The sequence below is a fragment of the Cynocephalus volans genome, chromosome 10, assembly GCF_027409185.1.
Source record: "Cynocephalus volans isolate mCynVol1 chromosome 10, mCynVol1.pri, whole genome shotgun sequence".
In the NCBI taxonomy this organism is placed as follows: domain Eukaryota; kingdom Metazoa; phylum Chordata; class Mammalia; order Dermoptera; family Cynocephalidae; genus Cynocephalus; species Cynocephalus volans.
The window spans coordinates 26,794,504-26,818,949 of record NC_084469.1 but is presented as its reverse complement, the minus strand read 5'-3'; the positions used below and the strand labels follow the sequence as shown (position 1 = coordinate 26,818,949).

The following is a 24,446-nucleotide window of genomic DNA, read 5'->3' as shown; positions in this document are numbered from 1 at the left end:
ATTGTCATTTAAATTTCCTTCTTGTTCATTTAAGTGAAAAGCCAAATGCTTACCCACAATGGCCTAGCCATCTCATGTGTGTCTGTGTGTTTATTATGAATACAAATTCAGGTCAGAGGCCACTCAAGAGGGAAAAGGATCTGAGACTTGATTGCATCATCCAGGCCACAGACCAACTCTGAAGTTCTTTTTTGGCAACTTGTTTACTTGCTGCCTGCCTGGGATAGGTGGAGGAAGTCAGTATGTATTTAAAAGTTAACAGTTTAATATAATATATATAATCTAAAGTCTTACTTCTATCCCTACCAGTGATGGAGCATTAGAATGAGCTGGCTTAGGACAAAACTTCATTGGAAAACAGTTTAGTGTTACCAGATAAAATTGATAATACACACATACCCTATAATGCACCTTTTCCACTCCTATATATAACACCTTTGAGAAACTTAGGTGTGTACCAGCCACAAGAATGTCCATGGCAGTGTTGTTTATAATAGCCAAAACTGTTAAGCAACAGAATGGATAAATTGCAGCATATTTTTACTCTATGAATTACATTTGCACATGGTGATGAATCTTAAAAACATAATGTTAGGCAAAAAATCAGTTGCAGAGGAATACATATAGTGTGACTTCACTTATATAAAATACAAAACATGCAAAACTAAGCAGCATATTGTTAAGAACAAAACATGGTGACACTATAAAGAAAGAGAATAAATGATAAGCACAAAATTCAGGATAGAGGTTACCCCTGAGGGGGAGGAGGAGGGAGGGGATCAGAAAGGGGCACAGAGAGTAGCAGAGCTTCCAAGATAATGGTGATGAATATCATCACTGTGTCAGAGAGCTGCCCATCACTCTCCCTGAAGACCTTATTGCAAGAATGAAAAGGGCAGCAGTATAGACCTTTCGTTGGTTTAGGATTTTTCTTTCTCCTTTACAAGCAGTTGTCAGTTTAATTCCAGAGCCCAGACCCAATATTTTCCGATGATTATCTACCTCAGGAAGAGAAGGAAGCTGGGCAGCACAGCTGTGATGTCAGCTACTTCCTCTGAAACATGTACTCTGTGTGCCTATTAGCATAACTTCAGTCTCATTCCCTCCTGAGACTGATTAGTGATTTGCGGGAAGTTTTAAAAAAGACTTTGAAGGATTCTTGGGATCATGAAAAATTCTCATTTGCCTGTTGACTGAAAAGATAAGCTGTTCTTTCATATTATTAGAAGAGTGAAAACAGCTACCCACTGAGATGTCTTCCCAGTCATTTGCATCACAGGTTGTATCCTATCATGGTGGGTAGAGGAGTTAGTGCAGTTTTGAACATCTTCATGATAGGTGAGTGATAGAAATTGAAGAACACAATCATATTTAGGTCAGGAAACAAGTGTGTCTGGATATAAAAGAAAAAACTAAAAGGAAGCACGTTGGCCTCAGTAGGTCGTAATGTATAGTTTAGGCCCCACCTGTCCGAGCAGTCAGCTTGCCCCTCCCCACAGCCACTCACTTGTTTGAGATGTGTGATGTTGTCTCCTCCTAGGGGCGGCTAGAGTTCATGCAACTCGGAAAGCGTAAAGACACCCCCCCCCCCCATTACACCCAGCTAATTGATTGCATCTTGTCTTCATAAACAGATTGACCTCCCTACTCAGGAAAGCACCCCTCTTCTTTGCAGGCCTGAGTCAGAGAAAGCCCCACCCAAGCAGCCGGCAAGGGTTGCTAAGAGCAGGTGCAGAGCTGAGAACAGGGGGTCACATTAGTGCAAGCATATGACTCAGCAGAGCCCGGGTGTGGCCCTGAGCCTGGGGCAAGTTGTTTTGGGCTGAGTTTCCCATTCCACCCTGCAGTTAGGTAACTCTTCATCAGCTTGTAAGTCATAGAGACTGCACCCCCAAGCACCACACTTAGTGACCTGTTTCCTGAGCAATGATCCTGACCAAACCACAAGACCTTTCTCTTTTTGGCTGGGGCTTTGGGAACTGTGCTTCCTTGTTAGAGTGTGTGGTTTGAAATGAAATCTTATACCCCACCTCACACCTCTCCATAAAGTAAACCAAAGGATGGATGTTTGTGTATGGTCTACCTAAAGCCCACCTGCTTTTTCAGGTGTCATCTTAACTTGATGGTTTTATCTAAAGATCCTTCTGGAAAGGGCCTGTCCTTTATGCCCATTCACTTCATTCTGTTACTGAGTTTCCGCCCAATTTTACTAGCCCCATCTTTGCTTTCTAATTCCAGAATGAGTACCATCCTCCTCACACCCCACAACAGTCATTAATCCTGCATTAGCTCTTCATCTCAATTATGAGGACTAGGTAATGGGCTCCAATACAGTATTTCCCTTTGTATTACTTATATGTTATTTTGATTTTAGATTTTTTTTTTCTGGTTATAATTGTTAAACATGCTCATTTTTTAAATTTTCAAAAATTATAGAAATAGAAAATAAAGGTAGTAAAAGCCATCTCCAGAAGTATTTCCACCTTCCTTAAAGAATTGATGTTCCTCCATATTTTTTCCTATACTTAAGCTAATGTGGAAACCATCCATTCCAAATGTGTTCAACATGCTTTTTTATTTAATAGTATACCTTAGACATCATTTATCTAAAATATCTGACAGTTTTTAACAGCCTCATAGCATATAGTTGTATGGACTGTAATTTATTTTATTTATTTATTTATTTATTTATAAGATGAGCAGCAAGGGGATCTTAACCCTTGACTTGGTGTTGTCAGCACCACACTCTCCCAAGTGAACCATGGGCCAGCCCTGGACTGTAATTTAAATAATCCTTTTTTTTTTTTTTCGGTGTATAATTTTTGAGTATCACAAAGAGTGTTATAGTAAACATCCTTGTACATGTATCTTTGTAATTTTCCAAGAAAAAATCTTAAAAGAAGAATTGCTGGTTAAAGAGCTAAATTTGGAGAGCTATTGCCAAATTTTACTCTTAAAAATGCTATAATTCACTCCTACCAACAGTGTATGAGAGGGCTTGTTTGGCCATACCATCATCAACACTAGCCGTTACCAACCATTTTAGTGCCTGACCATATGCTAGGTAAAAAATCAGGTCTCATATTCATTTGTTGTCATTGTTGTTGTTGTTGTTGTTTTGCTTTTTGTTTTTTGCTATTAGTTAAGTTGAGCATCTTTTCAAATGTTTATTGCCTAGTTCCATAGAGCAGTAGCAAAGCATTTTGCAGGTTAATATTTAAGTTTCCTGGGAAGGGTGTGTGTTGATTGTTTTCATAAACCAGAGTAAGGCAAAAGTTTCCTGTGTATGTACTCCACAGCAAACAGCGGCATAACAAACTCTGGAGATCTCATTCAGATAGCGACCTATCAGACCACCACGAACCCATCTGCAAACCTGGGCTAGAACTCAACAAGAAGGAGATCACCACCTCAGCAGACCAAATTGCTGAGGTGAAGACCATGGAGAGTCACCCACCCATACCTCCCATTTTCATGGAACATGTGGTCCCACAAGATGCAAATCAGAAAGGTCTCTGTACCAAAGAAAGAATGATCTGCTTGGAGTTTACTTCTAGGGAATTTCATGCCGGACAAATTGAGGATGAATTAAACTTAAATGACATCAATGGATGCTCGTCAGGGTGTTGTCTGAATGAATCAAAATTCCCTCTTGACAACTGCCATGCATCCAAAGTCTTAATCCAACCTGGACAAGCCCCAGAAATGGCCAGCAAGTTCCCAGACTTAACAGTGGAAGATTTGGAGACAGATGCACTAAAAGCAGAAATGAACGTTCACTTACTGCCTATGGAAGAATTGACATCTCGACTAAAAGACCTCCCCATGTCCCCTGATCCTGAGTCACCAAGCCTCCAACCCAGTTGCCAGGCTGAAATTTCAGATTTCAGTACAGATCGCATTGATTTTTTTAGTGCCCTAGAGAAGTTTGTAGAACTGTCCCAAGAAACCCGGTCCCGATCTTTTTCCCACTCAAGGATGGAGGAAGTGGGTGGAGGAAGGAATGAGAGCTATCGACTGTCAGTGATAGAAGTAGTCCCTTCCAAAGTGACAGCTGATGACCAGAGAAGCAGCTCTTTGAGTAATACTCCCCATGCATCTGAAGAATCTTCGATGGATGAGGAACAGTCAAAGGTAAAAACTGTCTTTATAGTTGTCCACCTAATGAAGTTCTCTTAAAAGATAAAATATTTGGAATTCTGTTGTGTTCACTTTATCTTTGATGTTGCTAAAGATTTAAGAAGGCAGTATGAGAGGAGAGTCTGGCCCAGATTTTCCTTGAAAACTTAGGGTTTAAATATTTTTAAAATCTGTTTCCTTTCGAAGAAGTTATCTTTCTAGGTTTTTGGTGTCATTGGAAGGACTTCTGAAAGGGTATGATAAAGGAAGGGATTAGCCAAAAGTCCTGGCTGAACAAGGAGAGGTCCCCCCTCTGGACTCTGCAGTTAAGATCAAATCTTACCAGTACTGAAGTGCCAGGGATTCTGATGCTGCCTGAGTGAGACATGTGCCTCTTTGAGAAGATGGATTTGTTTGGGAAATTCTTTTTGTCTCAGAACATTCAAAGACTAGGCATGTCTAAATAGTTGTTAGAGTAGCAACTGATTCCGTGCTGAGCTCTTGCTATTAATAATGTTTCTGAATTCTTCATTTCTGACCCTATGGTACTCAAGAATCAAGGTTTGGTTTGGGGAAGTGAATTTGAGAGCAGACAGAATCCTAAGATTCTTCTTAGTGGCATATGAACTCTTACAAGCCATCTCAGATCAGGGAAAAAATTATGTCATCATTTCTAAGACTCATATTTATTCTCATTTTGACAATTCAGAAATTAGGATGCATCCTATAAACAATGGTATCTTAGATCAGTAAAATAGTTGGGAAATAAATGGTGACAGATTTACTCTACATACCAGCCTTCACTTAATGAGTTTAGTTGAGCTGACTAGATTCTTGACATCTCCTGATGTCTGTCTACTTCTGTTTACCACCTTGTCCATTAATCGTCTTTTCTCTGTCTCTTTAACTACCCCAGGGTAATTCTTGCCTCTGCTTCTGTCTTCTCCCCTCCCAAAAGGCTATGGCTCTGTTTCATTTCTACTGGAAAGTCAGAATGCTTGAGCTCTCCTATGGATCAATGGATGTAGCAGCATTAACAGAAATAGCCTTTCTGCAAAGTCCCTGGTCATATGAGCAATCCCTCCGTGGCCCATGCACACACCGGGCCTGCTATGGCTTTTCTCCCAGTCTTGGCAAGTTCACCTCTGCCTGATGTCCTGGCAGATTTCTCCCAAAGCATGACTGACCTTGTTAGTTTGTACTAGCTCTGACTCTCTTTTAAAGGAGAAAGGCCAGAACAATTCATAGGGAAATATTGTACTTTGAAGGCTTATAAAAACAGTAAAAAAGTAGATTGATAGTCATAAAGATACTACTTTAAGAGGTGTCCACAGACCATTTCCAAATATTGAAATTCTTATTTTTTTTGCAGTAGGACCTGCTTTTGCATTGGCCAATTTTCCTTGGCCTTGTTCTAAAGCCATCTCAGAATTTGTAACTGGTAGACTAGTAAAATGTCTGTGTCATGGTTTCTAAGTTTGCTGAGGTACGTGGCTAGATGAGCCAAGTAAACCTTTCCCAGAAGGAGCCGTGTGAAACTTAGGAAGTACGGTCAGATACAGAGTGCATTCTCCTTGCCCTTATGTGCTGGGATGCTGCTGCTAGGAGAAGCAGTGGAATGGTGTGGATGAAAGCTAGCAAAACAGAGAGAATAGAGTGGTGAGTCCCCAGATCAGACATCAGAAGATAGCCTTATCCATCTTGCCCTGTCTGACACTGGGCATATCTAAGGTGGCCCTGAATGGAACCTTCCTCCTTGAATAGATTAGGATCAAACTGGAAGTGGTTAGGCCAGAGGGGAAAGGTTTCATTTACCCTCATAGGGCCTGAATCCTGGAGGCTCATGGTCTTAGGAAAATAAGGATTATAGGAGCCTCCAAAGCTATTTGCTACTCATTTGGGAGTAAGGTATTAGATTAGAATCCTGCTTGGATAAACAGAACAGAAAGTTTAGTAGACAGCAACACAGCTTATAAGGAATTTTGTACCTGTGGCCTAGATGAATCCCGGTTTTTTCTTGTAGTCTGACAAAACACATGGGCAGAGTATGGTTCTGGGCACTCCATCATTTATGTTCTCATGGCCAGATAAGTTCTCCTGAGTCAGAGGATTAATAAGCAGAAAATCTGGCATTTTCAATTAGAATTCGCCATAATTATCTCACTACTTTCTCTTCTCAGGCAATCTCAGAACTGGTCAGCCCAGAGACCTTCATGCAATCTCACTCAGAAAATGCAGTTTCAGTCAAAGAAATCATCACTGAAATTGAGTCCATCAGTCAAGGAGTTGGACAGATCCAACCTAAAGGAGACATCCTGTCTAACCCATGCCATACACCAAAGAAGAACACCATCCATGAGCTGCCCCTTGAGAGGCCTCAGGCCCCAGAGAACAAACCTGGACATCTGGAGCAGGACGAGGGTTCCTGCACAGCCCAGCCCAAACTAGCCAAACACTCAGGGAAGAGTGACTCAGAAGGCTGCTTAACCACACACTCATCCACAGCAGACTGGGAAGAAGAGGAACCAGAGGGGGAACAAGAGCTCCAGGGCCCAGGGATGCATCCGGGTGCCAAGTGGTGCCCCGGATCTGTGAGGCGAGCCACCTTGGAGTTTGAAGAGCGCTTACGGCAGGAACAAGAGCATCATGGTGCTGCCCCTGCATGTACCTCATTGTCCACTCGAAAGAATTCCAAAAATGATTCTTCTGTAGCAGACCTAGCACCAAAAGGGAAAAGTGAAGAAGCTAACCCAGAACATTCATTTGTCCCTAAGGAACCAGAGATGAACAAGGGCAGTGGGAAATGCAGTGGGTCCGAGGTTGGCCCACTATCCCATTCTGAGCAGAATGCCATTTTTCCAGCACCCGAGCTGCTGGAATTTCACCCCTTTCCAGCTCCTCAGGAGTGCCCAGGGTCAGATGTTAGAACAAAGCAGGAAGGGGTCCTGAAGGAACAGAGAACTGTGGTTTCATACCAGCGGTCTGAGATACAGGCATTCCCTCTCCCCCTTCCCAAGAGGATAGAAATCATTGAGTATACCCACACAGTTACATCACCTGATCACACTGGGCCAGGGGGTGAAATAGCCACCAGCAAAAACAGTGGGGAGCAAGGACTGAGGAAAGTGAAAGTGGAGAAGTCGGTCACTGTGCTCTGTGCATTGGATGAAAATCTGAACAGGACTCTAGATCCCAACCAGGTTTCTCTGCACCCTCAAGTGCTACCTCTTCCTCATTCTTCCTCTGCTGAGCCCAACAGGCCCACTGACCCAACCTCCACACTGAGCAGCACTGAAGACAGCAGCGACAGCCCAGCTACAGTCCTGGAGACAATAGCGCCTTTTGTCGGTTGCACAACCCACACACCGTCTGCCAACTTGGATTACCTGCATCCCCAGACCATGGTTCACCTGAAAGGCTGCACAGAGCAAAGCAGCACCACAGATGAGCCCTCTGCAGAGCAGCCTAGCTGGGAAGAAAGTCAGGAGGGCCCCCTCTGCAGTGGCAGTGAAGTGCCATACCAGGGCTCCCAGTTAAGTAGCAAAGACTTGAGTTTAATTAGCAATCTTGGTGACAACATTGGGGAGTTAGAGGAAAAACTGGACCCATCATCTTTAGCCTGTCAACTCCCACATAGCGCTAGTGAAAATATAAAGGGTCTCAGCGACAGCCCCAGTGTGTTGGTGAAGGAGTGCACTAACGAAATCGAGCCCCAAGTGATTTTTCAGGCAGAACTCACCAAACCATTCCAAATGAGGCGCTCAGCTTCTCTCGCCAAGTTATGTTACTTGGACCTCTGCAAAGACTGTTTACTAGAGAGGGAGCCTGTCTCCTCTGAGTCCCCTCATCTCAAACTGCTTCAGCCCTTTATCAGAACAGACTCGGGCATGCATACCATGGAGGCTCAGGAGCCCCCAGAAAACCCAGGTGCCTCCAAGAACCCAGAGCCCACCAAGTATTTTGTAGAGCAACTCAAAACTACAGAGTGTATCGTGCAAAGCAAGCCAGTGGAGAGGCCCCTTGTGCAGTATGCCAAAGAATTTGGTTACAGTCAGCAGTGTTTGCTCCCCAGGGCAGGACCTAAATTGACTAGTTCTGAAGGAGGCCTTCGTCTGCTACAGACCCAGGGACTGCAGTGTGCAAGCCCAGCTCCAGGGCTGGCTGTGGCACCCCGTCAGCAACATGGCAGAACTCACCCCCTTAGGAGACTGAAAAAGGCAAATGATAAAAAACGGACAACCAACCCCTTCTATAATACCATGTGATTCTGAGCCTATACGTGTGACTTTCTCAAAGAAATGTTTGTAAAAGGGGCAGGTGTAATACGTAAGGAACATGCACTTTATTGGTTAATTTTATAATATTTTGGTCATTTTACTGTTTCTGTCGCATGCAGGGTTTGGATTTTTCTGTGTGTGTGTGTGTGTGTGTGTGTGTGTGTGTGTGTGTGTGTGTGTGTGTGTGTGTACACTATGTAGGAGAGAGAGAGATTGATTTGAACAGCAAGACCATTTTATCATTTTTTATTTTTAAAAAATTCAAACCTCAAAAAAAACTCATTTTCAAAGAACACCTTTATCAAAGGCAAATTGCTGTTTTTCAGTCAGCTACCACCTGCTCCTTATTTTGCCCTCTGAGAAAAGGCATGCAGATGGAGAGGGTGGAGATGAAGCTGGGAATTGAAATGCTCCCCCCTGGGGCCTTTGTGATGATGGTCTGGTTTCCAGACCTGAGGCATTGGATGGCCTTCAGGGTGACAGGTTGTCAGAGTGCTCTCGGCCTTTGTCTCCAGCCCCAGCCTTTTGGAGTTCCTGAAATAGGCAGGTTCTGCTTTGTTTTAAAAGGGGATCTTCCAGAATCCATTTCTTCTGGTATTCCAGAGTGTATTGTTACAGAAAGGCATGATAATGGCTGGCTTTGTAAGTTATCAAGCAAATAGTTTTTTCCCCAAGAAAATTTTTGATATTAAATTAAAAGGGAAGCCCAAACGAAGTCCAAGACATCTTCTGTTTAGGGAAACATGTTAAGAGGAGGAGGACATAAGTTGGGGGTGGAAAACCTGCTGCTTAGTAATTTCTGGGTTGGTGGGCTCCACACAGGTGGTCACCCTGGCTCTTCCTGCCAGAAAAGGCTCTGCAGCATCCTCTCAACTAAAACACAATAGTGACAAATTTGAAAAACAGCAATCAAAAGTCAATGTGTTCTTGTAAAATGAATACATATATAGGGTTTTAACTCTTCCATTACTTGAATAATTCTGTGGGCCTTCTTAGTTTAATGGCCATATTTTTTTCCAATTTATTTTCCTCCCCCATACGTTTCCCCCATGCTGCCTTTTTTTTTTTTAAATCCATTATATTTGAATTGTTAATTACATATATATAACCTTCATTGAATGCAAAGTTTTCTTTTGTATATTATCACTGTTAACACTTGACATAATTTTTCTTTCCCTGGAAGTTTTGTCATTTCTCTAAAGTTTATACACAGTGTTTATGTACATAATGTCATTTTCTTCCAGTGTTTTGTTGTTGATGTTGTAGGGTCTTTTTGATTTATTCTTTTAAAGAAGGAATAGAGTTGCAACTGGAAAACACAAAGATACCAGAAATAAAACTGATGGGTATTGACAGGAATCTGCACAATATATTGATGGTGATATCAGTATTTAAATGCAGACTTCTAATTGTCAGCTCCTGCCAAATTGTGCATTATTAACTTCCTCCTCAGAGAAAGACTACCCTAAAGGCTCTGTTTAGGTCACAGTGTAACTGTAGGCTGATTTCTCTTTGAAACTGAAATCCCACAATGTTATCTGCCAGTAATTGAACCACAGCCAGGGAAGGTGTATGAGTTGCCCAGAGTGGTAGCTCCTAATGGAAGCTAGAGGCCACAGGAGAGTCTTCCACCATGGGCAAGTGCTCAGTGACTCCATGTAGGATGCTGTTGCTTTTTAACACAGGAGCACTTGCCATAAACAAGCCTCTTTCAGCTTCTTACAGAAAACAGTTTAACCTGGAATGAAACACCTTTGCAGCTCATCAGTACTGATGAAGTTTGCAAATTTGCTTTCTGTTTGCTTTGGTTGATGTCCACATTGCTGAGGACTGACTGAGTTCAGACTTGAGACTTAAGTTTTTGGTTCATCACAGCATTGAGAGGAAAAGACAGATGCACGGACTGTCACAATGATGTCAGAGGCCAAAGTTGGGGCAAGTAGTAGGGCAACACAAAGGATACAAAAAAGGTGGACTAGGGCCATCTTAGGGGCTCACAAGGAGCTGTGAATTCATTCGCTGTACGGAAGTGACATCATTGCCAGGGGGCAGGTTGGACAGAAACCACCTGCTAAAAGTGTCTTTATGGTGTAGTGATTATGTGTACCTTTGCTGACCTTTAGTGGTTTCCTTAAATGTTCAAATGTTTCAAAAGCTACACAGCTTTGTGATTCTTGGATGGTTATGTGTTGTAAAGTGTTCTGTGTATCAGTGTGAGGAAGCTTGTGAGACAGGATTGTGAATTTCCAGGGCTCACCATCTAAACTGTCCTGTCTTGCTAAGGCAATTACACCACCAATATGATAGGGAAAGGACAGGAAATTATGGGGGCTGGGAGAGGAGGATTTGCATGGAGATTAAGAGAGTGGCATCCACTCAGGGTAACCTCTTTGAGATGTGACATCCTACACATTAGGAAGTAAGTACAAGCAGTATTGACAGTGTTGCACTGTTCCTTCTCCCCTGCCATTGTGTTTAATGCCCACTCTCACTGCATTAAATAACAAAAATGGGGAGGAAACCCTCTAATGCTGTGAAAAAAAAAAAATTATTTTTTTAACAAGTGGAGGAAACAGTTGTGCTCTCCCTTCCTTTTTTTTTTTTTTTAATTACTTTTTTTATCATTTAACTTAACTGCCTAAATTAACATCGTCTATATAAGGTCTGTATTTCAACCATGCCAAGGGGTTTTGCCAGCCCTCTCAAACTCCCACAGTTGGGTGTTCTTGAGTTATTTACATGGCTGAGCAATGTCCAGGGGAGATACATAATGAGCTGTCAAGGAGTTTTCACTTTCTTCAAACTTTTTTATAATCTCGGGTGACCTGTTTCCCTTTTTTGTTCCTGGAAAACCCAGACCTGGAACACCAGGTTTGGTAGATGGACAGAGATGAGAAGGAAAAACCTTCACCTCTTGCCCAGTGCCTTGCTTTATCTTTTTTTTTTTTTTTTTTTTAAACCGCCATAATCTGACTCTCAGTTACTCTGGAGAGAGAGAAAAGGTTTGTGTGTGTGCATTTGTCTGTATGCATAAAGAGTCAGCATTTTGGTGCATGGAGAAAAGCCCCAGGAGCAGACAGATTTGAGCTGTAATCTGGATGGTTACCTGGCCAGTAGCAGAAAAAACCCAACCCTTTCTTGATTTTTGGAAACACTTAGGAGCAGTGTGTATTATAGTAGACATGTAGTACTGTAGAATGGTAATGTTCATCTCTCCTCATTTTGGTTGCCTTTCAGATTCTAAGTGTTTGGGATCATTCCTAGCATCTCAGCCTATTAATCTAGCAGTTTCATGTTTCTGTTCCTTTATATTTTAACTGGTATTTCCTCTTTCTCATTTTGGGAGCTACCAAGAGCTCCAAGGGCAACCTGAGGATGACAGCCCAGGCTCTGAGTTCTCTCCTGCTCATGGGCCCCAGACAGATGCTGATGGGTAGACCAGTAGCTTCTGAGACAGCAGCTCACAGAAATCTTCACCTGTTTCATCTGAGGATTTCAGTTCTGAAGTGATCTAGGCTTTTTTGGTAAAGATGTTTTTGTGGGAGTTGTTTCTTGGTTTTTTTCTTTTTCTTTTTCTTTTTTTTTTTTTTCTTAGGAAAGTATTATGCAAAAAGTCATTTTTAAGGGCATTTTTAAATAAGGCCATTCTTTGGCTCTTTGGACAACTATTTGTGGATACTTTGTTTACATTGTATTAAAACGTGGATCATCTTTTGGCCACTCAGTCATCCAGGCACCCAGGCCCTGGTTATCCTGTGAGTCCTCTCGCAGAGTAATGCCGTAATGGTGAACCCTTGTGGATAAATGGGTAAAACCTGGAGCTGACTTTCATCTGTGTCCTGCACTCCCATCCAATACTCTCTATGGAAACAGTCATTTCCTCAGTGATGGTGTGTCTTACAGTGATGGTTGTAATGGTGAATGGCTAGTGTCGTTAATTTTGTTTTGCTTTTTGATAATATACAAGATGAAATTTTAGCTGTTTCAGCACCAATCCAACTTAAAAGCATCTCGGACTTTGTTTTTTCTTCTAAACTAAAAGATCAAGGCATGTATTAGACATAAACGTATTTGCTGCCTCAACTAACCCAACACCCATATTAGGAAAAGGCCTGTTACTGAAGCAGGAAGCTGCATACTTCTGACCCTCCTCCCAGGGTTTGAGGTCCCTCAACACCATGGAGAGCTATTGCAAGGTGCTTCTGTACTTTTCCAGCTTGGAAGTGGAGGGTTGACTGGGCCTGGCTCCTGCTATGAGAAGAGAACCAGCCTCATTTTCTCAGTGACCCAGAGATCTGGGACAAGATTTCTAAACTGGAATCATCCTCATCAGCTTGAAGATCCCCCAAGAGGTATATGACTGATGCTGCCATCTGTGTCCTCACAGTGGTGCTGGTGACAGCATCCTGTGTATACATGCAGATCTAATACCCAGGGCTTAACTCAAGCTGATGACCCAAACTGAAAACTGGGTAACTGGCCCTGAAATGTTTCCCAGTCAGTAAGCCCACAGGGAATTATTTGTTTTTTATGTTTTGTTGGATTTTGGTTTGCTTGGCATAGCTAAAGGTGCCTTTTCTTTTTTTCTTTCTACTTTATTTTGTAGGACTTGTTTTAAACATGGAAAACAAGTCAGAAGACTCTCCCACTGACTGTTACCTTTGCCCCAGGCCACCCCAAACTTTTATGCTCACATTTTATTAAATAAAGCAGGTGCTCCCTGGAATCTCTGGGACCTTTTTGAGGCATTTGAAGCAGAATATTAGAGTGGTCTCATCTCCTTCCTTAATCTTGGTGGTTGGGATGTTCCACTTGTATCATAGATTTTTTTTATTACTGATGTGCTCCGCTGTTTTTAAATGTGAACTTGTGCGCAAATGTGCAGATTCAATGTTCTTGTTACAGATTGAATAAATTTTTTATTTTGAAGATGAAACACGTGTACTTCATCAAGTGCAACAAAGGAGGGGGGTAATAGAGAAGGTGGAGGGCTTGGAGGAGAACATTGATAACAAACACGGATCAGTTCTCATTGATTGATCCCAATCAAGCATACCCTGAAGAGATAGTTGAGCTCTAGAGAAAAATGTAACTTTCTACCTTCCACAAAATAAAAGACTGCATAGGAGATAGGATCACTAAAAATTAATTCAGTGTGGCTCCAATCAAGTGACCAAGCTGGGAACTTGCCTGGTTGAGGAGGCACTTGCCAAAGCCACCATGAATGTTAGAAGAATGAATAAGCAAAGGGACCAAAATTCTTCCATCATCTGTGGTACAGTGACTGGTCTGGAACAGCTGTTGTGACCTGTCTCAGCAGAGACTGGATTTGTTGGGTGGGTGGTCTCTCTGGACATTAGTGACATAGAGCTAACAAGCTTTTCAGCACAAGTTACCTCAGCTCACTGAAAGGTTTCTAGCAAAAGGATGTGAATTTCCAAAGAAGTAAAAGGTTTAACCCTCTCCCACCATTAGAAGAGAAATATTTGATGTCAGTGGTGCAGGAGGGAGATGGGACCAAAGGGCAGTTCTCTAAAATGGACTGGTGGGGGGTTGGCAGGGAGAGTCTCCACTTCTCCAACCTTTCCACAGACCCATGATGAGATATTTAATGGTGCCCTTTACCGCATACAAGGCAGCACTACTATCAAAGGAGAGTCATTTTCCAGTTTCCTAGTTGCTAAGAAAATTTGCTGAAGTTTCCAGAGAAAACACTGCCCCTTGAACTAAAGTCAGCCGGTTTCATTGTGAGTCATCCTTATCAAGTGGGAGGGGCACACCACTGATCTCTAGCTGCAGTGCATGATGGTGAAGGTATGGTCATTTAAAATTGTTTAGCTCAGTTGGTTAAGTGTGGTGCCGATAACACTAAGGTCCAGGGTTTGATCCCTGTACCAGCCAGTACAAATAAATAAATAATTTCTAGGGGTGTCTGGGGTAAGATCAATCTTGGCTTTCTAGCCAAAGCAGATGGACCAAATCATGGCTAAGTTCTCAGGGCACCTCTTACAGAAGATGACTTCATGAAAGATGAAATCCATGTCTGTCTTTTGTAGATTGCAGTTTAGAGCCCAGCAAGGGGAGGGAGGCATCAATCCCAAGTGGCTTCTCCTGATTGGTTCTTCATACTCTGGCTCTGCCCACCCACAGCTCCGCCAGGCCTTGGCAGCTGGAATAAGGCTAGCAGGCAAGGCTGAGCCATGCCATGCCCAAGCAAATACCTCTGAATACCTGCTCCTGTATTCCAAGAGCACTCCCCTTCCCAGATGATGGAACTGAAAGGAGGATGAATTGAGTGATCCCTGTTCCCTAGTCCCTTCCCTCTAGAAGGCCATCTCCAGCTCTCTTTAAAGAGAAGGGAAGGGGAGGAGGAGGCTGGTAAGAGAAAGATGCCCTTTCACAGTAGGAGGCAGCAAGTCAAATCCCTTCTTTGCCAACAAGTGGTGCAGAGTTGGAAAGAATCTCAGTCCTCTTCATTTTACAGTCCAGAAAGCTGCAAAAATAGGGTCATTATGCCAGGACTGGAACCTCAGTTTTCAAATTAGTCCAGGCTTCCTTTCCTCTGTGCTATGCAACATAACTCTCAGTTATGCTTTATCTCAGCACTTGTGAGATAAAGTGGCACACTGTCCTTGAAGGAAGAGGCAGAAATGCATGTGCTGAAAAGCATGGACCACTTAGATAAGAATCTCAGCTCTACCACCTACCAGTTGAGTGATGGATAAGCTGCTTAACCTCTTTGTGCCCCAGTTTCCTCATCTGTAAAACAGGGATAATAACAACCCATTTCAGAATGGAATTAATATGTGTAAAGTCCTTAGAACAACGCCTAGCACATAGTAAGTGTTGTTGTTATATATTATATAGCACATAATATAACTATTGTTGTTATAAAGGAGCAAAAGAGTCACTCAAGCCTTTTCCTCCTAACCATGTGCCTGGAGTCTGTAGGTAAAAGGGAGATTCCTCATCCACCCTTATGGCCTCCCAAGCCATGAATTATTTCTGGAGCACCTGTAGCAGTTTTCTGATTCTGTTCCCCTACAAGCCACTGGATACCTGGACTCTTCCTGAGAAACAAAGGAGCCTTGTGGGGACCTTCGTGATTTCTACCATCTTCCCTCCCCCTTGTCCCCAGTGCTGTTCTCTGCCCTCAGGAAAGATGTGTTCCACTGAGTCCCAGGTATGCCCTGGAAAGTGGGAAGTAATAACTGGCCCCATGCCGCCCTCCAAGGCCTTATGACGCAAGGGAAGAAATCCGGGCAGTATGCAGGCATTGGGTAGACAGCAGCCACAGGAATTGGTTGGTCTTCACAGGCTGTATTTTGATCAGGTTACTTTTTATTCTCATTGACCTTGGTCAATATTCAGATCCGTAGGTCTTGGGGGAGGACGGGGAGGTTTCCATGGAATACAGTTGGGCACCAACTCAAGGCCCAGAGGACATTAGGAATCAGGCTAGGCATCGGCCTCCGAGCTGGCTGCTCTGACCCCTAAAATGTGGTCCAAGACCTGCTCCGGCCTCTTCCCCCTGAACCTGGTGTTCCCCAGGACTCAAGGTGGGTTCACTTTACTCCTCTCCCTGGGCTTTAAGCTGCTTCCTGCCCTGCTCCATGGAATCCTCTCTAACGGGGTAAAACGCCTAGCACAGTGTCAGCGTTTTAGGTTCTCAAATGATCGCTACCGCTATTAATAACAATAACTGTAACGTTCACAGCCCCTTGTCGGCTACTCTCGCAGTTGCCCTGCGCCAGCCTAGACTCTCATCCAATGGCTGAGACTACGCCCCCGAAGCATCTTCTCGGGCCTCTTTCCAAGGGGGTCTGGAGGTGCAGTCCCGCAAGCCTGGCCCGCCAGGACTGGATAAATTGGGAGCGCGACTGCGGCAGGAAAGCGGCGCGAAGACACTTCATCTCCAAGGGCGCGCGCCCCCTCTCTCAGCGCCCCGCTCTGGGTCTGGGAACCTGGGCCTCCCCGGCCTCCCCGGAAGAGCGCGCGCACCCCTCACACACGCACACTTACTTCCCATGTTTTTCCGAGGCCGGCAGACACTCGGCGCCGAGTCGGGGGCGCTTGACTTTCCCGCCGCTGGAGAGGGCGGGGCAGCTTTGGGCCTGGCCCCGCCCCTGTCCTAGACCCCGCCCCCTCGTGTTGATGGCAGCGGCAGCTGGGACTGCAGCGGCGTCCGGCCCCGGAGAGCGGCAGGCAGCGGCCGGAGAGCGCCGCCGAACACCCGGGCCCCAGACGCCGCCGACACCCGGAGAGGCAGTTCCGGCGTCCTGACGCCTTCCTCGTTCCTCAGCGCACCCCCGGCCCTCTCCTCACAGGAGTCGCACCGTGAGCGCCCTCCCGGCCAGTTCAGCACCAGGTAAACCCTACACTCCCCCACCCTCCCCCGGTTCCCGCTGCCACCGCAGCCAGCGGAGCGGACTGGGTCTCTGAAGCGGGCAGAGGTTCGCACCCCCTCCCCCTCCCCGCCAAATTCTGTCCCGGGCGGGGCGGACTTGGTGTCTATATTGGGCCTGAGAGCAGCCCGCGCGCCCGCCGGGTGCAGACACCTCGTCTTGAAAGAACGCAGTGCCGGGGCAGGAGGCCGGGGGAGGGTGCGGGGAGGCAGGGCCTTAGGCCTGGGATCGAAGAAGCGGCTTGAAGGGCACAGGGATGCCCGAGGCTGGGGAGGGCAAGGAGTCAGTGGCTGGGGCTTTGGGAGAGCTGGGTGTGTCTCCTGAGGAAAACAGGACAGGTCCTGACTGGAGAAAATGCACCTCACCCTCTGCACCTCCGCAAATCTGGCCCTGAACTGGGGTCAGGACTTCATCCCCAGGAGAGTTTACCAGGAGTAAGGCCCATCTTGGGTAGAGGACCCAGAGGAGAAGCTGGACCAAAGTATGGTAGGCAAAAGCCAGAAGACCTTGGTTAGGGCCTCTTTGAGAAGCCAGTGCAGGAAGGAGTAGGAGGAGGAGAGATCCACCTTACACTGTGCCCCCCACCCCACCAGCAGGGAGTAAACTGATGAAGACAGTAGCAGGAAGGAATCGGGTTAGCTGACAGGAAGAACTTCTCCCTTGGCAAATTTTTAGAAAAAGGAAAAACCCCATCTGCCTGAACTAGGCCAAAGATGCGATCTCTGGATCTTGGGGGGCTGCAATCCTAGCCCCATAACTGGCTTCGAGCCAAGTCCGATGGCCAAGGCCTCTATTCTGGACAGGGTGCCTCTGGGAGATACAACCACTTCCATGAAGAGATACTTATCCAAGGCTGGCAGCAGGAGGGCAGCCTAGTGTTGAGCCTCCTCCCAAAAACATTCCAACTTCCAGGAAGCTTTCAACCCTGGTAGTCTCCACTGTCCCACCAACCTGGGTATCTAAAGAGAAGTCAGGCCCCAAATCCTAGCCCCTCACATTAAACAGCATCTTGCAGGTGACAAAGAACTTTCCCATATGTCAATCACCTTGAAGAAGGCTCCCTGCTTCTAGGATCAGACTCTGTGGGGATTTATACCTGACTCCTGGCTAGATAACCCTTCTCACCTGCCACCCCCTCCACTCCTCCTTCCTCCCACAGCTCACAGGACTAAGGACCAAAGGCATTTCTGGGCACTGAGATCCTCAATCTCTGCCCCCAGGCATGAGCCGGCGTGTTGTTCGACAGAGCAAGTTCCGCCATGTGTTTGGGCAGGCCGCAAAGGCTGACCAGGCCTATGAGGACATCCGTGTGTCCAGGGTCACATGGGACAGCTCCTTCTGTGCCGTCAACCCCAAATTCCTGGCCATTATCATGGAGGCTGGAGGCGGTGGTGCCTTCATTGTCCTGCCTCTGGCCAAGGTGAGGGATGAGGGGAAAGAAGCAAGTGGGAGGACACTGGCTGGGACCCTGGGGACTCCTGACAGCAGGTTGTGTTCTCACCTAGTTCCACCGCTCAGTCAGAAGGGCAGTTTGTATGAACTGGAAGCTCCATGTTCCCCAACCCTCAGGGACCAGTGGGAAGGCTCCCTCACTCCACCCTTAGCAGCAGCATCACGGTGGCCTGCACACACTTCCTAACCTGTCCACCTCTCCATGCAACACCTTATTCCCAGTAGGGACAAAGAAGTGAATCAGGTGTTGGAGATGGTTGGGACACAGCAGAGCCAAAACTTTGGCCAGATTCTGTCCCTGTCTCTCCTAATGCTTCACACCCTCCTGTTTTGAGTATGGAGATCCTACTCCCCAGCCCAGGATGACCATTTGATTAAATCACATCCCAGAGCAGCACATTGAGAACAGGATCAGGCTCTATCCAAAGAGTTCCTGGCTACCTCCCCACTCTGGTTCTTGCAGTGAAGTAAAATGACAGTGAAGGGCAGGGGGACATGACACATAAAGCCAGAGCCCTCCTATCCTAGGGATGGGGGCCAAGCAATGACTACAACTTTTGCTGTGTAACCTTAAGCTCCTTGGCCCTCTCCACCCTCAGGATGGTTATCCCAAGGCATGACCTTGACCTGGATTCTGACTCCTACACCTTTTTAGGGGAGGCCCCATAGGAGGCAGGGTCAGGAAGAGGCCTGACAATAGCTGGTGACTCACCCCAGACAATGCAGACACCATGCAGGGACACCATCCCCAGGGCTCAAATTTCAGCTGGAGCTGCCTCCTCCTCCAGTATGACTGCCATTTCAGTGCCACATGGCCACCCCTCTCCCCTACCTCCTGGTCTGAGCCTATGCCAGCCCCTGCAGAGGCCTCAGAGCCCCCACAAGCTGCTGTGGTTACAAGGTGAAGCCAGTGACAAAGGAGAGATCTGCCAAAGGTAGACCTAGGAAAGGACTGTTGGGTACTGCACTGAGAATTACCTCACCTTGACCTCTCCCACCAGGGCCTTCCCATAGACATCCCAATTGGGGAACAGGCTCAAGAACAGCCCTTTCCAAGTAGGTGTCTTTGAAAGAGCACTGGACTGAGTTCAAGTCTTTGCTGTATCAGTGTCTTGCTGTGTGTCCTTGGTTAAGTCATCTTACTTTTGTGTGTCAGATTCCCTAATATTTAAATGATTTCAACTCTGCGTTAAGCAAAATACAGGAAATAAACTGGATGGGCTTAGAGGTGCAGAAAAGGGTCTGCAAAGAGAACATAAATGATAGAGAATTGAGATGTAAACAGATCCCATGCCCACCCCAAAAACCACATGGGAGAGTGGCCCCACATCTTTCTTTCTGACCCCTTCAGACAGGACGAGTGGATAAGAACTACCCGCTGGTCACTGGGCACACTGCCCCTGTACTGGACATTGACTGGTGCCCACACAATGATAACGTCATTGCCAGTGCCTCAGACGACACCACCATCATGGTAGGAGCCAAGTGGATGCTGCTGGACAGCTGGGCAGGGGAGCAGGGTGGGCTGCCTCACCTGTACTGGGGAAGGTGGTAAGGGAGATGCTGAGTCCCAGGGCCCTGCCCTGCCCAGCTCACAGGCTATTTTTAGCTACATGCCCACCCCCTCCCAGGATGCACTGCTTGGAACTAATTATAGCCATGGCCAACTTGGGGCCTGAAGAGCAGGGGGGCAGTGCTCTGAAGTCTCCCTGCTGGAGTGAATGGGGAAGTCTCTAGAGAGCTGGCAGTGCCCCCAATGGCTCCCAGCTGTTTCTTCCCTAGCCAGGTACCACCACATCTTGCCCTCTATTTGACCCTTACCACTCAAGAGAGCCAGTAAGGTTGAGGGGAGGTAGGCGAGGAGTGGAGGGACAGGGCCAGGTCCTCATCCCCCCCACCCTACGCCTTTTCCTCCTACCCAGGTGTGGCAGATTCCAGACTATACCCCCATGCGCAACATTACGGAGCCTATCATCACACTCGAGGGCCACTCCAAGCGTGTGGGCATCCTCTCCTGGCACCCTACTGCCAGGAACGTCCTGCTCAGTGCAGGTCTGGGGTCCTAGGGAGAGGTCCCTACTGTAGATGGGGGGTGAGGGGGTGGCACAGACAGGGCCCAGGTGACCATGCCTGGTCACTCTGGGCAGGTGGTGACAATGTGATCATCATCTGGAATGTGGGCACCGGCGAGGTGCTGCTGAGCCTGGACGATATGCACCCCGACGTCATCCACAGTGTGTGCTGGAACAGCAATGGTAGCCTGCTAGCCACCACATGCAAGGATAAGACCTTGCGCATCATCGACCCCCGAAAGAGCCAAGTAGTGGCGGTGAGTGCCTAGCCTGGCCACTGCCCAGAAGCCCCTGCCCTGTGACCAGCTGCCAGTTCCCTGTACCCACAATCATCAGAGCCCTTGGTCCCAGCTTTCACCTGGCCCGTCCCTATTCCAGAAGCCCCCAGCCTGCAATTCTCTGCCCCCACTCCTGTTCCCTCCCCTCCCCTGCCTCTCAGAAGCTCAGAGGAGGGCTCCTCGCTTTGGGATTGAGGAGGGAAGCTGGAAACTCCATCCTCCCACCAGAACCTGCATGAAACCTGAGCTCCCGGACCCCTCTCCTCTCAGCCGGCACCCAGCGCCATCTTCTAGGATCTGGGGCCTGACACTGGCTCAAGGGCTGGCCCCTACCCGCCCTTTTTGATAACACTGGGCGGGGAATGGGGGCAACCCTCGCGCGTTGCTTGTCCCAGGGCGGCGGCCATCGCCTCACCAGCCTCTATCGTGCGCGGGGTGCGCAGGGCGCGTGCACGTGTGCGTGGAGCACGCGCGGCCGGGGGCGGGGGCGGGGGCGGACGCTCTAACCCACTAACCCCGCGAGCAGGAACGAGTCCGGCCTCATGAGGGCGCCCGCCCGCTGCGGGCCGTCTTCACCGGAGACGAGAAGCTGCTCAGCACCGGCTTCAGCAGGATGAGTGAGCGGCAACTCGCGCTCTGGGACCCGGTAGGCCAGGCCGTGCCGGGCGCGCTCGCTCGCTCGCTCCCTCGCTGGCTCAGCCAGGAGCGCACTCCCGGGCCGTGGCCTGAGCGGGAAAAGCCTCGCTGCGACCTCGGGGAGCCAGCAGACATCCCCTGCTCTAGGGATTAGCCTTTGAGGGCGCTTATTGGTTCGGGATCTGCTGAGAGCCGCGCAATTCCTGCTGTCTCCAGGCCAGGGGCCAGTCGTGGCCCCCAGGAAGCTGAATTCTTAGGCCCCCTTTGTCTCTCCCCTGCCTCTGCACCCCCCACCCCCAAGTCGGCAAGCTGGTCGTTTGGCCGTCCATGGTCTCCAGGACAGGCAGCTGGTGATGCCCCTCCCTGTCTCCCCCCTCCCCCCAGGAGAGGTTTGCGGCCCACGAGGGGATGAGGCCCATGCGGGCCGTCTTCACGCGCCAGGGTCATATCTTCACCACCGGCTTCACCCGCATGAGCCAGCGAGAGCTGGGCCTGTGGGACCCGGTAACGCAGCTGGAGGCTTGGGGTGTGTGCCCCGGGGACTGGCATCACGGGAGAGGGGCCAGGCGCCCCCCACCCGCATGGCATGCCCACCCAGACAGGGCTGGAGGCTGCTGCCACCTCTGCAGCGCCTGCCATCTCCACAGCAACCCCTCTGCCCAGTTTTGCTGCGTCGCCTGAAGGAGCCTGCGCTGGTGCCCCTACCTGGTGATGCCGAGTCCCTGGGGGTGGTTTGCTGTGACTGCATGCGGCGGTGCAGGGGGTACATGTGCGGGGAGGGAGGAGTGGTGTGTCCAGGGGAGGGTCTTGCAGCTCTGGTCACCAGAGGTTTGGAGCAGGCAAGAAACGTAAAGGAGCTTCTGGGGGTCCCAAAGAAGCACAGGAGAGCGCGACAGGACTGGTCACGCCTCTTGTGCTCGGACAGAACAACTTCGAGGAGCCAGTGGCACTGCAGGAGATGGACACAAGCAACGGCGTCCTACTGCCCTTCTATGATCCCGACTCCGGCATCGTCTATCTGTGTGGCAAGGTGCTCGCGACCGGGCGGGTAGAATAGAGGGCTGGTTGTGGAGGGCCCTGCCCGGGCGCGCCTCTGAACCGACTGGTTTTGCAGGGCGACAGCAGCATTCGGTACTTCGAGATTACCGACGAACCACCCTTCGTTCACTACCTGAACACGTTCAGTAGCAAAGAGCCGCAGCGGGGCATGGGTTTCATGCCCAAGCGGGGGCTGGATGTCAGCAAGTGCGAGATCGCCCGGTCAGCAGCCTGGGCCCCTCCCACACGCCTGTCTCTGTCCCCAACTCATGTCGGGCCTCAGCCAATAGTGCAATGCTTAGGAAAAGGAGGGCGGGAGGGGGATCATACAGTTCTGTTTCAGGGCCAGCCTCAGCGCTCACTAACCTGACATTCTCTGAACTTCAGTTTCCTCATTTGTAAAATGATAAACATCTCATCAGAGGTGTTTTACCACAGAACAAAAGATGTGTTTAAAGTGCAATGCGCACGGGCAGGCGCTCAGCAAGTGTTGGTTTCCAACCCCTTGGTCCCAGACAGAAGTTAAGGGGGTGGGAGTCTGCGGGGGTGCTGAACCCCACTCCTTTATAGGTTCTACAAGTTGCACGAAAGAAAGTGTGAACCCATCATCATGACTGTGCCCCGCAAGGTGAGGGATCGGGAGAGGGGCTGGGCAGGGCTCCGAGGAGGAAGGGAGCGCAGCAGGCCTGGCGCCCCGCTCACACGTGTCGGCCTTTCCACTCACTCCCGCAGTCAGACCTGTTCCAGGATGATCTATACCCGGACACGCCGGGTCCGGAGCCGGCCCTAGAAGCCGACGAATGGCTATCTGGCCAGGACGCTGAACCTGTGCTCATTTCTCTGAGGGACGGTTACGTTCCGCCCAAGCACCGCGAGCTCCGGGTCACTAAGCGCAACATCCTGGACGTGCGCCCACCCGCCGGGTCCCGCCACAGCCAGTCGGCCAGCGACGCCAGCTTGTCGGTAAGATCCGGCCCCGCCCCACCCAGTCCACACATCCCCGTGCCACTCCCTGTCCCACGCGGCCCCTTCTGTCCTCTGCGTCCCAGCAGCAGCACACCCTGGAGACGCTGCTGGAGGAGATCAAGGCCCTTCGTGAGCAGGTGCAGGCCCAGGACCGGCGCATCACGGCTCTGGAGAACATGCTGTGCGAGCTGGTGGACGGAACCGACTAGCGGGGCGCGCGGGGAGAAGCTCCACGCAGGGCGGGCGGGCGGAGAGGGGCGCACGGACGCGGCCCCGCCGGGTTTTAGGTCCCAGACTCCGGCCCCTCCTCCCTGGGCTGGGGGCAGGGGCGGGACTGGGAAGGGAACTCCGCCCCTGGAGGGAGAACTGGACAAATGGAGCGTAGTGGGGACCCGTGTCTGGCTGGCTGGGGGTGAGCTGCACGCCGCGTCGGGAACTTGGAGCTGGCCTAAGGAGGCCCGGTGTAACGGGGGCCTCAGCAATGGTGCTGCACGGCGAGGCGGTGTCTTCCTCTGTCCTCCACCCAGGGCAGGACAAGTGCTTAGTATTAGCGGATGCTAGGGGATATTGGGCAGCTTGGGCTTGACCTCAAAGGGGTGGCGATTCGACGGGTCTCCCCAGACTGGGGAAATTACGACGCTTTTCCTAATGAGCTCACTTGATTCCACCACCCTGGGTGGTAGACCAGACGGGCGTCACCCCCTTGCTGCAGACTCTTAACACAACCCATCGGCTGCAGAGCCGGACCCACTGGCTACCCCCAGTAGTCTGTGGCGGAAGGCTCTTCTCCTTTTGCACCCACAGGGGAGAGGGCGGCTTCCTTGAGGGAGCCCCGGCAAGAGAACTGGCATGAGGAAGCAGGTTCACACATACCCCCACCCCCTCCACACAGACTGCCCCCAGCCCTCTGCTATGGCTTGACTCTAAGAGAAAAACAAGACATACTGAATGAAATATTTTATTAAGTGCTCAGTCTGTGCCTCCTGCATAGGTGGGGGAGTAGGGGAGCAAGTACCCCCAGCCTCTGCAAATGCTACCCCCAACCTCCTGGGGAACCTGGCAAACGCAACCCTGGACTTGGAGTCCACCAGGTAGCCTCTTATCCTAGAGCCCTCCCCACACTGAGGTTCACAAAGACACCACCACCACCACCCCAGCCCGCACCGTGGGCGTTCCTCCCCAGTAAAGCCAGGTAGGAAAAAC

General features: G+C 48.9%; 2 protein-coding genes across 8 annotated transcripts in view; both read left to right on the top strand.

The window, feature by feature from the left end:
• Positions 1-13,332, top strand: part of SSH2 (slingshot protein phosphatase 2) — a 265,214-nt gene extending 251,882 nt beyond the window's left edge. For all 5 annotated transcript variants that reach the window (XM_063113271.1, XM_063113269.1, XM_063113274.1 and 2 more), the window contains 2 exons: positions 3,300-4,134; positions 6,300-13,332. In XM_063113271.1, the coding sequence (XP_062969341.1) occupies positions 3,300-4,134; positions 6,300-8,384 (2,920 nt within the window). In that variant the 3' untranslated portion in view covers positions 8,385-13,332. The remainder of the gene's footprint in view (positions 1-3,299; positions 4,135-6,299) is intronic.
• A 3,238-nt stretch (positions 13,333-16,570) lies between these two features.
• On the top strand, positions 16,571-24,446 carry CORO6 (coronin 6). 3 transcript variants are annotated; one of them, XM_063113277.1, is made up of 11 exons: positions 16,571-16,764; positions 18,022-18,221; positions 19,605-19,727; positions 20,176-20,305; positions 20,401-20,582; positions 21,624-21,743; positions 22,165-22,269; positions 22,354-22,499; positions 22,848-22,905; positions 23,010-23,240; positions 23,327-24,446. In XM_063113277.1, exons 2-11 carry the CDS (start codon positions 18,024-18,026, stop codon positions 23,450-23,452), a joined length of 1,419 nt encoding a protein of 472 aa, XP_062969347.1. In that variant the 5' UTR covers positions 16,571-16,764; positions 18,022-18,023; the 3' UTR covers positions 23,453-24,446. The 3 variants fall into 3 exon arrangements, with proteins under 3 accessions (XP_062969347.1, XP_062969346.1, XP_062969348.1); XM_063113276.1 differs by having other exon boundaries at positions 17,961-18,221; XM_063113278.1 differs by having other exon boundaries at positions 16,572-16,764; positions 17,961-18,221; positions 23,330-24,446.

Coding starts and splice junctions, on each gene's coding strand:
- CORO6 (XM_063113277.1), top strand. CDS start 18,024: ATGAGCCGGCGTGTTGTTCGACAGAGCAAGTTCCGCCATGTGTTTGGG. Junction 19,728..20,175: donor CAGACGACACCACCATCATG/GTAGGAGCCAAG, acceptor CCTCCTACCCAG/GTGTGGCAGATTCCAGACTA. Junction 20,306..20,400: donor GAACGTCCTGCTCAGTGCAG/GTCTGGGGTCCT, acceptor CACTCTGGGCAG/GTGGTGACAATGTGATCATC.